This window comes from Verticillium dahliae, genomic scaffold (assembly GCF_000150675.1).
Source record: "Verticillium dahliae VdLs.17 supercont1.3 genomic scaffold, whole genome shotgun sequence".
Classification (NCBI taxonomy): domain Eukaryota; kingdom Fungi; phylum Ascomycota; class Sordariomycetes; order Glomerellales; family Plectosphaerellaceae; genus Verticillium; species Verticillium dahliae.
Window position 1 is genome coordinate 1,391,448 of NW_009276940.1, and position 14,005 is coordinate 1,405,452.

At 55.2% G+C, this 14,005-nt stretch overlaps 6 protein-coding genes across 6 annotated transcripts; 3 read left to right on the forward strand and 3 right to left on the reverse strand.

The window, feature by feature from the left end:
- Positions 1-1,883: 1,883 nt before the first annotated feature.
- VDAG_02072 (leucyl aminopeptidase) lies at positions 1,884-3,065 on the forward strand (the record flags this gene model as incomplete). The annotated part of the gene is made up of 2 exons (XM_009658101.1): positions 1,884-2,033; positions 2,094-3,065. The coding sequence occupies 2 exons, from the start codon at positions 1,884-1,886 to the stop codon at positions 3,063-3,065; spliced, it is 1,122 nt and encodes a 373-aa protein (XP_009656396.1).
- A 572-nt stretch (positions 3,066-3,637) lies between these two features.
- VDAG_02073 (uncharacterized protein) lies at positions 3,638-4,519 on the reverse strand (the record flags this gene model as incomplete). Its single annotated transcript, XM_009658102.1, has 3 exons — positions 3,638-4,059; positions 4,132-4,372; positions 4,505-4,519. The coding sequence occupies 3 exons, from the start codon at positions 4,517-4,519 to the stop codon at positions 3,638-3,640; spliced, it is 678 nt and encodes a 225-aa protein (XP_009656397.1).
- Positions 4,520-4,986: 467 nt separating this feature from the next.
- Positions 4,987-6,748, reverse strand: VDAG_02074 (lysine-specific permease; the record flags this gene model as incomplete). The annotated part of the gene is made up of 3 exons (XM_009658103.1): positions 4,987-5,103; positions 5,157-6,374; positions 6,425-6,748. The coding sequence occupies 3 exons, from the start codon at positions 6,746-6,748 to the stop codon at positions 4,987-4,989; spliced, it is 1,659 nt and encodes a 552-aa protein (XP_009656398.1).
- A 2,558-nt stretch (positions 6,749-9,306) lies between these two features.
- Positions 9,307-9,852, forward strand: VDAG_02075 (uncharacterized protein; the record flags this gene model as incomplete). The annotated part of the gene is made up of 1 exon (XM_009658104.1): positions 9,307-9,852. The coding sequence occupies one exon, from the start codon at positions 9,307-9,309 to the stop codon at positions 9,850-9,852; it is 546 nt and encodes a 181-aa protein (XP_009656399.1).
- A 211-nt stretch (positions 9,853-10,063) lies between these two features.
- VDAG_02076 (uncharacterized protein) lies at positions 10,064-11,423 on the reverse strand (the record flags this gene model as incomplete). The annotated part of the gene is made up of 2 exons (XM_009658105.1): positions 10,064-10,741; positions 10,812-11,423. The coding sequence occupies 2 exons, from the start codon at positions 11,421-11,423 to the stop codon at positions 10,064-10,066; spliced, it is 1,290 nt and encodes a 429-aa protein (XP_009656400.1).
- A 1,463-nt stretch (positions 11,424-12,886) lies between these two features.
- Positions 12,887-14,004, forward strand: VDAG_02077 (L-lactate dehydrogenase). The gene has a single exon (XM_009658106.1). It carries the CDS (start codon positions 12,963-12,965, stop codon positions 13,896-13,898), a length of 936 nt encoding a protein of 311 aa, XP_009656401.1. The 5' UTR covers positions 12,887-12,962; the 3' UTR covers positions 13,899-14,004.
- The last annotated feature ends 1 nt before the right edge of the window (position 14,005 follows it).

Below are 14,005 nucleotides of genomic sequence, written 5' to 3' on the forward strand. Positions count from 1 at the left end.
TAGAATTTTGCCCGGCCGATCAGCCCATAGTAAGAAACCACGAGGTACGAAACAAAGCTTCATTAAGACTCAGGCAAGAAGTGAGTGAGCAGAGTATCAGTTGGTCGCAGTCGAAGTGGCGTGGCTGGTTTGTCTCCATCAGCATTGGAAGCAGAGATGTGTGTGATGCACATGTTCACTGGAGATGCCACACACAACAGCGTGGATACCCCGCTATTGGGGTCTTTCCGCCTGACTGACCACAACCCCTCATCATCACTAAAAACAGTCATTTCCAAACACCTCCATCACTGGCGCCTCCACCCGAACAATGCAATGTAACCTACACGTGGACATTCGAGGCTCACATGTCTTGACATGGCCAACCGAAGGCGTTCGATGGGATCGATCAGCTCGGTGGCTGCCAGCCACTGGCGCGTCCACAACCTCAACACACGCACCTAGCTTAGGTAGGTAGCGATGGCGTGCCTAAATCTTCCGCTTCGCACAACAAGACATATGCGGGAACAGTTACTCAACCTTGATGGTCCGATGCCACGCAACTACTTATACATTGAGACACTCCGCTCAGTGCTTCGGCTCTTCCCATTTTACTTGGTTCCGCTTCCGACAATATCGACGGCCGCCCGCCACTCCATCTATCGACGGGCACACAAACGTTTCCTACCCGACGTTCGCATTTCAGCCTGGGCCAAAATCGAAACCATGGACCAAAAGCCGGTAACGTGATGGCTGACGATGCAGGAGCGAATCCTACAAGCAACTCATGGGGAGAAAGGGCCCCTGCCAGACTTTCGTTAGTCATGGAAGTCGGTCCCACGGCGTCGAAGTGTTGGACACACAGCTCCATGCGCAACCGATCTTCCATCAACCAGCTGGTCCACGAAGCGAAGCAGTGCCAATGCCTCTTGACCTGGCCGGACCAAAAGTCCCCTTGGCAAGATTGTCAGCCTTCCCAATCGGATCATGAGCCAACAAATGCAGATGCATGCCAAGCTTGTTTCCCCGCACAACCAACCATCCGAACGCCAATAGTCGCCGTCGGTTCCTGGCCTGAAGGACTTGGCTCCTCCAGTCACCTTCCTCATTCAAACAGCTGCCAAGTGGATGGCCTGTTCGGAAGCGTGCCGCTACACCGACTGGCGGTGTTCCTTGCGCCCAACAAGGCTGATACGGGGTGTGGTGGTTGGATGACACGGCGTTCGAGTTGTGCGAGTCTACAGTTGTGGCCGCGAAGGAACACAAGAGATTTTCTTTGAACAACGAGGAAACAACGAGGGTACAGAGGAGGCAAAAGCATGGGGGCCAGCAACAATTCAGCAGCAACTCGCACCAGCTTCTCTGCGAAGGAAAACGGCTGTCGATGCTGCTTGCAACACTCCTGAGAGGAACACGTGCTCATCGAGGGCACCACAGCGTCGCTTCCGATGCGGGGAGAAAACGAAATCGGACGCACACGGGCAAGGTACCTTGCATACGCCACAGGATATCTTTGTCAACTGGAGTATCCTCCATTCCAGGAAACTCGGCCTTGGTCCCTGCTCTGAGATGCCCGTCAGCTGTGCCCGCAGCAAGCCGATGTCAATGAGCTTCCTTTTGCAGTGTAGCTCTTGCAAACGGGAGCGTTGGCAGCATCGTTAACCCGGGCTCCCGGACAACAAGGCGAGCAGGAGCGGGGATGTTACACTGGAGCTGAGCAGTAGGTGTCAAATCCATATAGGCAGAAAGCAGGCACGGCGGACCTTATATGCAGCTCCTGCCTCCCGCTGTGACGCTTCGGAGGCTCTCAGCATCTCCTCAGGATCCAGGTCTAACTGTGTTGACTACCTCGCATCATCAATTTTTACCCCCAACCCCGGAGAACAATAGCCATTACCACCAGTATGCGCTACTCTGCCCCCGTCCTCGCTGCCCTCGTGGCTTCGGCCACTGCTACTGCTCCCATCGGACGTGCGGTCAAGATGTTTACGCTGGAGACATCCCCTGGCGTCACCATTGAGGTCACGGAGGAGCAGAAATTTGAGATGATGGACGTAAGTAGCTCCAGACAGGCATCCAATCCCTGTGCAGCGCCGTGCTGATCCCCGCAACAGAAGGGCGCCCATTTCTTCGACATCACCGAGTTCCAGGACAAGGAGGTGTCGGCCAACAGGCTCGCCGTTGCTGCGGCCCTGCCGTTCCCCGACAAGTTCCACCAGAAGTGCACCATCGACGAGCTGATTCCCAAGCTTGACATGGAGAGGATCGAGAGACTTCTGACCAAGTTCTCTTCGTTTCACAACCGCTACTATCTCTCCAACTGGGGCGTCCAGGCCGTCGACTGGCTGCATGACCAGATCAAGGAAGCCATTGACGACAGCGGCATCCCCTTTGTCAACCTCCGCTACGTCCGCCACGTTGCGTGGGCCCAGCCCAGCCTTATCGTGACCATCCCCGGCCGCAGCCAGCGTACAGTCATTCTTGGCTCCCACCTCGACTCCGTCATCTCGGGCGACCGCGGCACCGGCCGTGCTCCCGGTGCCGACGACAACGGCTCCGGCTCGCTCATGAACCTGGAGGTGCTGCGCGCCGTCCTCTCGGACAAGCGTGTCCAGGACGGCAACATCCTCAACACCCTCGAGTTCCACTGGTACGGTGCCGAGGAGGCTGGTCTGCTCGGCTCTCAGGACATCTTCACCCAGTACCGCACCCTCAACCGCCAGGTCGTCTCCATGCTCAACCAGGACATGGTCGGCTACGCTGGCCGTGACGGCATCGAGCGGTTCGGTCTCGTCACTGACTTCACCGACGCCAGCCAGAACGACTTCCTCAAGAAGGCCATCGGCCAGTTCACCAACATTCCCTACGAGGAGACCGTCTGCGGCTATGCGTGCTCCGACCACGCCTCCGCCAACCGGAACGGCTTCCCCTCGTCGTTCATCTTCGAGGCGCCGTTCGGCAACCACAACCCGTACATCCACACGCCCAACGACACGATGCAGTACGTTTCGTTTGGCCACGTCAATGAGCACGCCAAGATGGCGCTGGCCTACATGTACGAGCTCGCCTACTGGGCTTTCGCCTAGACGCAGACGCTGCTCGCCTCTCGTGCGACGCGGACGTTGCCCGTAGCCTAATGTACATAGACCCAAAAAGCACAATAGTAATGAGCATGAATAATGAAATCTCTGGGGTTGGATGCAGTGCTTGTGTTGAATGAGTGAAGATGGCGAGTATGGGTTTTAAGGTTCTTGTGAGACGTATCGTAAGTGGCGCTGCGCAGGTTTTAACCCTCGCGGGCTCCAAGGCAGGTTCATTCTGCCTGCTCTGCTCGGGCTGTTCAATGCAGCAGGCAGTGGAAGACGTACTGCGACGAGGCGATGGATTGAAAACTTGACTTGCTCCCAGTTACTCCTATTGATCGCTATTCCATACAGACCGTCGTCGGTGCAAAAGCCAGGCATCTGCTGTGAACAGGGCTCGTCCCGAAACTACCTTTCCCAAGCACACGACCAAAACCCTTTTCCCGAGTGCGCGGCCGAAAGTATTGCTCCGTCGCCTCATCCGAGGCCAGACGAGCATAGCAAGCCTCGTCAAGATGACGCCCGTTGCCGATGATGCCCTGTTTGTACCAAAGTCTACACACGCTGAAACTAAGTTACCCCGAATGCGCCGTTGCGAAAAACGAAAGAGTCCCCTCTTGCCGGCCGTCGCGTAACGTCGCGGCGCCCATGCCGTCCCGCCGGTCGAGCCTTCGCATCTTGACGCCAAACCCCGCGGCCATGTTTCGCGAGCCGATCGACGACTCGGCGCCGCTGCCGCTGCTGCTGTCCGAGTCGCTGTCGTCGGAGCTCCGCCTCTTCATCCCCCTCGCGCCGTGGAACGCGTTGCCGCCGGTACGCACGCCCGTCGGGGGCTCCAGGGACCGTGGTTGGCGGAGCTGATGGCGGCCCCAGTTGCATCCCGGGTTGTTGCCCGCTTGTTGGCAGCAGGACCATCGGCGGCTCCGAAGAAAATCTTCCATGCTGGGTTCCGTGTCCATCATGTCGTCGGACGTCGAGGCCATGGGCTGGAGGAAGCCTGAGAGCGGTTGTCAGTGGCCTGATGGGGGTGGAGTTGGGGAGGGTTGGGGAGGGTAGGCATTGGACGTACCACTGTGGTAATGGCAACCGTCCCGGCCGTGAAGATGCCAGGCAAAATTGCGCTTGCAATTGGAGCACTCCATATTCAGGAAGTGTGATGCAATGTCGGCGGCGGCTTGCTGCTGGCTGGCCTGCGGGTCGAGTATAACAGATGGAAGGACGTGGCGACGTTCGGGACCGTGTGCTGGGAGAAGGAGCGAAGATATCAGAAATGTGAAGAATAAATGATTGATGGAGAGCTGTGATGGTTCCTAGAACTGAATCTGGCCCATCAATTGACTCTGGGGAGAGAGAGGGGGAAGGAGGGTAGATAGAGAGCAGCAAGGCTGGATGGAGGTAAGGAAGGTTGAAGGTTGAAGGAACGGCGCAAGACTGCACCTTACACGGGAAGCGGCCATGAACATAGGGATCCCGTCGCGCTTGCCCAGTGAGTTCGAGGATCACCTGGTCGACCACTGGAATTGGTCCAAAAGTAAGCCTCGCCCCACCCACCACTTAACGCGATCGCCATGCCAGCACGTGACTCCGCGCCTTGCCCCTTCCCGTCTTGGACCCACCCTGACCCCATTGAGGATGGAACACTCACTTTGGTGAGACAACATCCCTTGATCCATGACCAATCGTCCAATGGAACCGTGTTCAGCTCGCTCGGATCTTCGTCAGTTCAGTCCCCTAAATCCCTTGATTGACCAGTCTTCACAGTCATCTCGCGTGTTCGGCATGACATTGCTGGTGCTACTGGCTTGTGTCAAGTCTCCTTCAATGGAAGCGATTACTCGGAAATCTATTCAGTCTATTATGTAAATACCAGGAACGCTATCAATCCAGCCTGCCTGGAAAACACCAGGCAACATATGCAGCACCCTCATGAAAAGAAGTTATGGACCTTGCCCTTGAAGTCCGTTGCAATCGGCTTGGGCGGCGGCTGCTGCGACTCATGCAGACGACCCGACCACAAATCAATCGTCGCGGCACGTTGGAACTGTCCAAGGTTAGCATCTCTGAGCCACATCTCCAAACCGATGAGCGACATACCTTGGTCTTGTGCCACAGCTTCCAGCCGATAATGGGCAGGATAAAGATGGGAATGCTGATGTACGACGCGATAAAGTCGGCAGTCGACCAGTTACCCTTGAGGAACACGGGGAAACCGGCGACAAAAGTAATGATGGTGGCACCGATGAAGCCGAACCAGGCCGTGTAAGGCTGGAATGGCGACTTCCACGGCAGAGTGTCGCGGCTGATGCCCTGCACCTTCATGGCGCGGTGGAAGCGGATGTAGCAGAAGCAGAGCGTCGCCCACGCGATGAGACCCGACACGGTGCTGAGGTTGAGCAGCCACGTGAACGCCTGACCCGCGCCGCCCGAGCCCAGACTGAGGTATGCGAAAGGTCCGAAGAGCCAGGCCGTGATGACGGCGACGTAGGGCACACCGTTGGACCACGTGCGGCCGAAGACGCTGGGCAGCTGGCCGTCAGTGGTCATGGCAACGATCATGCGCGAGCCGACCCAGCAGTACGAGAGGCCGGCAGACCATGCCGACACGAGGATACACGCGTTGACAATGGACGGCAGAATGGAGATCCCCGCTTGCCTGATGGCGATGACCCAGGGCGATGCGTTGCCGTTGCCAGCGTCCGAGACGAGGTCGGGGTTGCGAGGGTCCACGATGAGGCCGATGAGCAGAGCACCGAGAATATAGAAAAGGCCAATGCGATAGGTGACGCGGCTCGTGGACGTGGGGATAGCCTTGTGGGGGTTGATCGACTCGGCAGCGCAGATGACAACCGTCTCAACACCGATGAAGGAGAAGGACGCGTTGACAAAGGCGGACAGGACGCCAAGGAACTGGCCAGTCGTTCCCTTGATGTCGTTGTACTGGACAAAGGGGCCCGGGTTGTTCCAGTACCGGAATCCGATAGCCTCGCCATTTGGCCCACCTCCGGAGGTGATGACGATGGACACGAGGATGAGGCCAAGGAAGCAGAGCACCTTGACCGAACCGCTGAAGACCTCAACCTCGCCATACCATCGTACATTCAGGAGGTTGATGGCCAGAATGAGCACAAGCGAGATGGTGATGATGACAGCCGGCGTCATGTCTGTCCAGTACGCCACCAAGATGGCCGATGCAGAAGCTTCGGCGGCGATCGAGATGGTGTAGCAGTAGCCATATGAGATGGCCAGCGAGAAGCCGACTGCAGGGTCGATGAAGCGTGTCGCCCAGTGGGGGAAAGTGCCCGCCGTTGGAATCTGACAAGTCAGTTTTGGCTCCCGAAGATTCAGAAGCAGTGTTCACTCACCAAGGTTGCGAGTTCGCCGATGCTCTGCATCACACACCAAAGCACAGCGCCGACGATGATGTACGCAAGCAGCAAACCTGCGGGGCCGGCCTGTGCATACGCCGAGCCGGTGCCGATGAACAGGCCGGTCCCGATGCCGCTGCAGAAGCCAATCATCGTGACCTGGTAGTCGCGGAGGTGGCGCTGGGTGCCACCTTGGCCGCCGACGCCGAGCTGCGGCGGTAGAATGGCTTCCTTGTCATCGCTGCCCGCATGATAGTCCGCAGCCGCTCGCTCGATATCCGGAGAGATGTGGTCAACTCCGTCGTGAGAATGGCGCGCCATGGTGATCTAAGCTTCCAATTGCAAACCTTGTTCAGTTGATGGTTTGGTCATAGAATGGCAGGCGTTACGTCAAGTTTGGATGGCTAGAGAGGGTCCAGCGTATAAGCAATCCATTCATTCAGATTGCCGCAACATGCAGTACAAGTAGGCTCCAAGTCGGATCAATTTTTTTCTTTCACGATGGCGACACCGGAGCCAAAGAATGGTATCATCAGAGCTAGCCAGGAACATATCCTAGCCATGTGTGGACCTCGGGCCAGGCGAAAGGATAATAATGTGTGAAGATTTCTTCTCAGACCAGGAGCCTCCGTCTCGGCCACCCTCGCCTCTGGTTCTACACCTAAATGGCAGATCGCAGGTGTGAAAACCGGCACTCTGGTGGATCTTTTCGCGTAACATCAGTGGCCGGACCCAGCTGTGACTGACTCGAACAACGGGGCCAGCGTGGTTTGCTGGAGGGATTTTACGCCACTTGCCTTCACTGTCGGCGGAACCGCTTCTCTGTCAACCAAAACTTACAAGGTGACATTTCCAGTGTTGGACAAGCGCCGCTGGGCTGAACTGGATACGCCCTCGACACCACGCGGCATGGTAGGGCGGCCCGTTTGTAGGGGTTCGCTCCGGCGCTTGGCGGAGAACATCTGGCGAGAGATTCGCGATGGAGCACGGTACGGATCTCGCTGGTGTAATATTTCCGAGCTTGATACCATTATCATCTTGAAAAGCGAGCACGTCCTCGGAGCCGTTTTCTGTCCAGAAAGGTGTTTACCAAGTCGAGGTTGGAATCTGCCGCTGAGGCACAGGTAACTGCCGACGATTTCCGGTGTGAAAAGTCCAGCAAAACAAGCCATGGGTGCGGCCACGCCGAAAACGACATTTGTGGCGGCCATGCCCTGATTGACGAGAAGGCAATTAGCGAGTCAGCTGCCCTGCTCAAGCTTCATCGTCTTGGGTGAACTTGCCTCATGATAGCTTCGCTTCCTATATTTGTCATTTACCTCGTGGTATGAGCGTCAACAGCAGGAGCGCCACGCTGAGGTGTCAGTGGCCTAACCACCTTGACCTCAGCCATCGCGTGGTCCTGTCGTCATGGTCCGAAAACGATATCCTTCGCTTAACGATGCCGACATGAGTGAGTGTTCGCGGAGCTTGAAGCACGAGAAGCAGCTCCGGCATGTGGCATACAGTCTCTTGTCAGCTGCCTGTTCAGCCGAAACAGAACGTGGGCGACACATTCAGATCATCGCCAACCCCGCAATATCCATCGTTTGACACTCGACGCCGCTTGTTGGCGGCCTTGCACCATGCTGTCACGGATTTGGGCTAATTGACTTAGGCACAAGCACCTGAACTAGAGCTTGTTTGGCTCGTGGTATACCTGTTTGGTAGCAGATCACCAGGAGTCGCGTTATGAGCACATATTTTCTGGCGTACCTGCAAAGGAGTGGAACTCGCCAGCACGGGCACAACCGACTCCAGATTCAGTGGCACGTCAGGCCTATCCATACTTTTGCAAACCTCGTCTCTTGAGGCATGTCCATCGTACCATATCGAGAGCCGTGGCTGTCGCAGCTATGGTTGGGTAGTGCCTCGCATTTGGCTCCCTGACGTGAGCTACAGGAATGCCCCAAGCATCGTTGGTCTCGCCTGGTGCACAGTCACGTCGTTTTGGAGCTTTGCATTGTGCTCATGGGCGCTCTCCGCCTAGGCTTTTCGATAGTCTGCTACGACGCGAGAAAGCCTGCAGCGTGCCGTTTCATGATGTGCCAACGGTCGGGACAATGTCGCTGGGCCTCTTTCTAGGGATGCATCGGAAAAGGGCTGTTGCGACGCGCGCTCAGTACAGCCAGCTGCGGTTGGCGGTCGCTCGCCCAGCGCAGCTTTTGCTTGCATCGGATGCAGAGTGGGCAAATGCGATCCGCTAATGCCGGTAGGCCGATATCCGGCCGGCGGCTCCTCGCCGGATGGCCTTGGCGTCCCGTCCCTGGTCCTGGGGCTACACCTTGTTGCCATCTGCTTGGATTCTCGCCTGTTGATTTCAAAATTGATGATTAATAATGAAGAGAGTATATTGTCGCAGTTTCTCTGATTGTCACAACAATTCTGACGATAATCCCATACGGGGCGGAGCATCATGATTGTCACGGTCGCGGCCAGACCCACTAGGAGACACATTGATTTCGTTCCCTGACGAACGCAACAAATGGATGGAACGCTTCCATGTTAGTCTTCTTCGCATCAAGGCTTATTTGCGTCTTCAAGCCGTCTTGAAGCATCTGGAGGAATATTCTGGCATTCTTGCAATCCAAATTGCTTTCTATGAGAGTTGCTTACATCTAAGTCCTCCCTTCTGGCAAATCCGGCAAGCTCTCCTTGGTGTTCAATTGACGTTGTGGCTGGAACCGGAGGCCGGACTGGACCTCGATGCGGTTCCAGCAATGATGACCTCATAGACGGGTTGCGGCAAACATACACATATCAGGTGGCTGGCCATTGACGTCTCCCAATCTTTCTTTGCCCATTCTCATGTTGCAGCAGCCCGGCGGTCACCACTCAACATGTCTCAATCCAACCAGTCTCTTCCTCGCTTCCTCACCAACACCAAGCTTGACCCCTCCTTCGACAAGGATATTAAGGATACTCACCTCATCTACGACTATGCTGCCCAAGACGAAAATGGAAAGCCCGAGAAATGGCGTTATGAGGTGTGGTTCTTCTCTCACGACCGCGTGGTCTACGCCATTCACGGTGGGCCTATGGCTGGCCGCATCAACTACCAGACAGCCACGTACCAGTGTGTACGGCCGGGCGAAATCTGGCAGGTGAACTGGCTTGAGGAGACGGGCACCATCTGCTCTCTCGTCTACGACATTCCCAACCAGAAAGTCACAACCCTGATTGGCTTCTCGAAGGGGCACTGGGAGCACCCACAGGAGGCGCACGGCGACAAGAGAGACCCGACGGCGTTCGATCGATGGAGGGATCTTGCGAAGATTGGCTCGCAGACTGACCGGTTCATGCTGTCGGAGCAGGCGGACATTCTGGAAAACTTCAAGGGAAAGGGGGATTTACAGCCCATTGCTAGCGATGCGCAAACCTTTTGAGAGGACATTGATCATCGCAATGGTCACCAAACATGGGAAGCATGAAGACTTTGTAACCATTTGCAGTCCATGTTCCCTGATCATGGTGCATGTCTAACCCAAGTGCTCCCTGTCGTCCCTTGCGCGTACAGTTCCAGATGAAACTCCTATCACTACACACTTATACATACCGATTCAAGCGAGAGACACTTCCTCACGCTAATCGCAAGATCTATCTCTCGTATTCCGGAGGTGGTCCTGGATACGGAGGAAGAGGCTCGTCGATAATGGCCTTGTTCGGTTCGTTTGAATCGGCGATGGCTGCCTGTACCATGATCATCTCGCTCTCAGGCAAAGGTTGGTGCTGTCGATGAGATGACCCAGCCTCAACATCGAAATCGGAGGAGAGCCTTTGCCGGGGATGATAATAGCCTCCAGGCAGTCCCACTCGGGGCGGACTGCTGCTTCTAGTGCTGGCTGTTCTGATGGTGGCTGGCACCTGCAATGTGGCCCCTTGACCATTCATTTCTGGTGCCCCCCCAAGTGAAGTCTCGCGTTGATTCTCCATCAAGCCACTTGTTCCAGGAACGCGAGAGGTGTATTTCACTGGCAGGCGAGGCCAGAAATAGGCAATCAAGCCTACAAGGGCCAGTATGCCCAATGACAGGCCGATCGCCAAGCCAAGATCCTTAGCGCTGAGACCTCTGTCGCCTCCACCGTTACCGTCGTCCTCAGCGTTTTCATTACTGGCGCTTGTGCTGGTGGGTGGCGTCTCTCGGTCCCAGGAAAAGCCAGTTCGAGTTGCTCGAGTAGATTCTGGTGACTCGCTTGATGTAGTCTTGGTTGTTGGTGTGCCAGCCTGACAAGGCGATGCAGGAACTGGGCCTGTTGTGAACTGGACGTAGGCGCACTGTTGCTTCGTCAGTCAAATATTGCCCCTGAACGTGTTGTCATTCTGCAGGGCGGGGGCTTAGACTCACCTGTATGAAAGTTTGCGACGGCAACTCGGTCTGGGAACCTGGCAGCTTTTGTTGAAAGCTTATACCCAACGTCGCGTTGACTCCGTTCCACCGCCCCGGTTCGACCTGGAATATGTCGACAATGCCCTCTTCTTCCCAGTTGGGAATCCCGTAGGAGTTTGGTGCCAAAAGCCTGTCACCACATGTGACTCCCAGGTCAGACAAGCCATCGTAATAGAGGCCGTTGGACCAGGCGAAAGCAGTCGCATTGGCGCCATCAAGTCCTTCAAATTGACCGAACGACCAGTCTATCATCCATCTCCCAATTTCGAATGAACTCGAGACGGTCTTGGAGTCCCACATCTGTGACAACTGAACATGAAACCCATCAATCGAAAGCAAGGTTCGTTTTGCGTCGGAAGGGGGGTTGACATCTGAGCACTGGAAGTTTCTCGAGCTTAATCCCCAGTCGTCGTGTCCACCGTTGTGTGTCACCTTCTTTCCATTGATGACGCTGTAGAAACTTTCGTTTGCGTCAGGCCAGGTCATTTGGATCAAGGCTTGCTCGTCTTGGCCATGGACAAGCGTTGAGAAGGCTGCCTGTATAGTCATGAAGGTCTGCAGCGAGCGCATTGTGAAGTCTCGTGGTTGTTTGGCTGATAACATATGGTGATTGAACATGAGCGCAACTCCATTCTCGGGATCGAGTGTGTCGTGTAGATGTTGAGCCCGATGTGGTTGTGCTGTTGTATTCGTGAGACAAACGGATGAACGGGATGTCGCCCATTCAAATGCTTGTTCTTGTCGCTTTTGAGGCACGATCGATACCAGGCTAGAAGTGTACCTGAATGCATTGCAGTGGCACAGGGAACACTTAACTGGCCATGGGTCACGGAGGCGCTGCCGAGACGTTCGGGGCTTATCGAGGCCAAGAGGGCTGGGGCCTCAATTTAATCTTGGCACAATGTCACGCGACCCGTGTTGGTGAACACTTAGGAACTGAAGACAGGGGCTGTAGGCGACTTTCAGTGAGCCTTGCCGCAATGCTATGTGTAGTTCTGTCAATACGACAATCACCGAGGCCAAAGGCTGGCATCGTAAGGCCTACACTCCACCGAAAGTTGGTTCAATCGCTTCTGCTTGCCACATGTGATCAGAGCGTCAACCTTGTATCTCTCCCTTTGTTACCTAGATTACAAGGTTTGGCCTCATTCTAGCAGGTCCGACCCTGGGTTAAGCTCACGATGCCCCCGACGCGTTTGCAGCACAGCCTTTGTTCTGGATCTGCGAAGAATGTAAGGGTGTGAGCCACTTGACAGCTAGGTCCTTCGCTTCGGGTATCGATAGCTGCTCTACATGTTGGGGACATATCAGCGGTATAAATTCATTTAAAAGCTGCATTTTGGGTAGACCAGAAAAGCGACACATCTACCTAGTGTTGAACGGTGGGTAGGGAAACAAGCTGGTATGATCGCATGCCGACCTGAAAGATTGACACGGAACCATTCAAGACGATACTAAGCTGATGAAATCGTGCAGGAATTGTATCTATAGACCTGTTCTAGCGAACCTGGCAATCAAGAATTCAAGTCACCGCTACCAATCCTGCGAGACTAAAAATGAGGCTTTCAACGTCGATGGACTAGTAGAAAAATATGAAGAAACGTTTGAGCTCCTGTAGCACATCTCTGTGCACTGTTCCGCAGCATTTGCTGTCTCCTCTGTAGATAATTACGTGTTCATCGAACTTGGTTGTCGTCGAGATGATACCAGCAGTAGTAGATGAGCGGACGGCACGGAAAGTCGGGAGATCCCCGAAGCGCCCAATTGGATATCGTGAGCCACAAACCTTGGCGAGCCGGGTTAGTCAGAAACAGGCCACCGTCCAGCTTGACCAAGTCCGCGACAATATCGACAATATCGAGTCATATATATACGACGCGTTGTTTTCGACTGTCTAATACCCTAGCTACGAAGCTAAACACCCTTAAACCAACCTAACCCGCCACTAACGCCAGTACCCAAATCGATCCACGGCTGTCGAGTCTTTACCCCGCTACAAGCTACGATGCTACAAGCTGCGATGTCTCCAGAGCACGAACCCGCGACTGTGACCTCGACGGTGAATTGTCCTTGGACTCCTAAAAAAATACCAACATCTGTCTCATTATCATGCAGTCCATCAAGATCGTCGTCGTAGGGGCCGGCTCTGTCGGCGCGACGACAGCCTATGCTATCCTGCTTAGCGGTCTAGCCGCTGACATTGTCCTCATCGACATTGACAGGCACCGTGCTGATGGGGAGGCTACAGACATTGGTCATGCCGCCCATTTCACACACTCAAAGGTCCGCGCTGGCGATTATTCTGATTGCGCGGGCGCGACCCTCGTGGTCATTACGGCAGGTGTCAACCAGAAGCCCGGCCAAACACGCCTCGAGCTCGTACAAACAAATTACGCCCTCTTCGCTGACGTCGTCCCTCGCATCGCCACGGCTGCTCCGGATACAATCCTCATCATCGCCACCAACCCCGCCGACGTTCTTACGCATGCTGCTACCAAGCTCTCCGGTTTTCCTGCTCACCGTGTCATTGGGACCGGTACTTCACTCGACACAACCCGCTTTCGCCGCGAGCTGGGCCACCACTTCGGTATCAGCCCGCGTAGCGTTCATGCATTCATCATTGGTGAACATGGCGACTCTCAGCTCCCTGTGTGGTCCCTGGCCAACATTTCTGGAATGCGGCTGCCTGAGTATTGCCGGCAAGCTGGGAGGCCCCACGACGAGGAGGCTATGGCGGCATGCGCGGCCCGTACCAGGGGTGCAGCCTACGCTATCATCGAAAAGAAGGGGAAAACAAACTACGGTATCGCAAGTGTCATTGTTAGCCTTGTGGAGCCAATCGTTAAGGACTCCGATGCCATCATGACCGTCTCTCAGGTTGGAGATTACGCTGGCGTGGAGGACGTGGCCCTTAGCATGCCGTGTAAGATCAACAGGGGCGGAGCGTTCCAGGAAGTGCCTCTGCTCCTTGACGAAAAGGAGACGGAGCTGTTGAAACAGTCGGCATCGAGTATTCGAGAGGTTATACTGTCGATTGAGAAGTGATGGGTCTATTTCACGGTGCTATGCAACCCGTCGGAGTACCCTATGAAAAATCGCATACTGTCCAACACTATGCTAGCTAAATCATTCAATGGTACAGTGTGATCTCA

What these genes read in the sequence shown, in the direction of transcription:
- VDAG_02077 (XM_009658106.1), top strand. Translation starts at nt 12,963, where the DNA reads ATGCAGTCCATCAAGATCGTCGTCGTAGGGGCCGGCTCTGTCGGCGCG.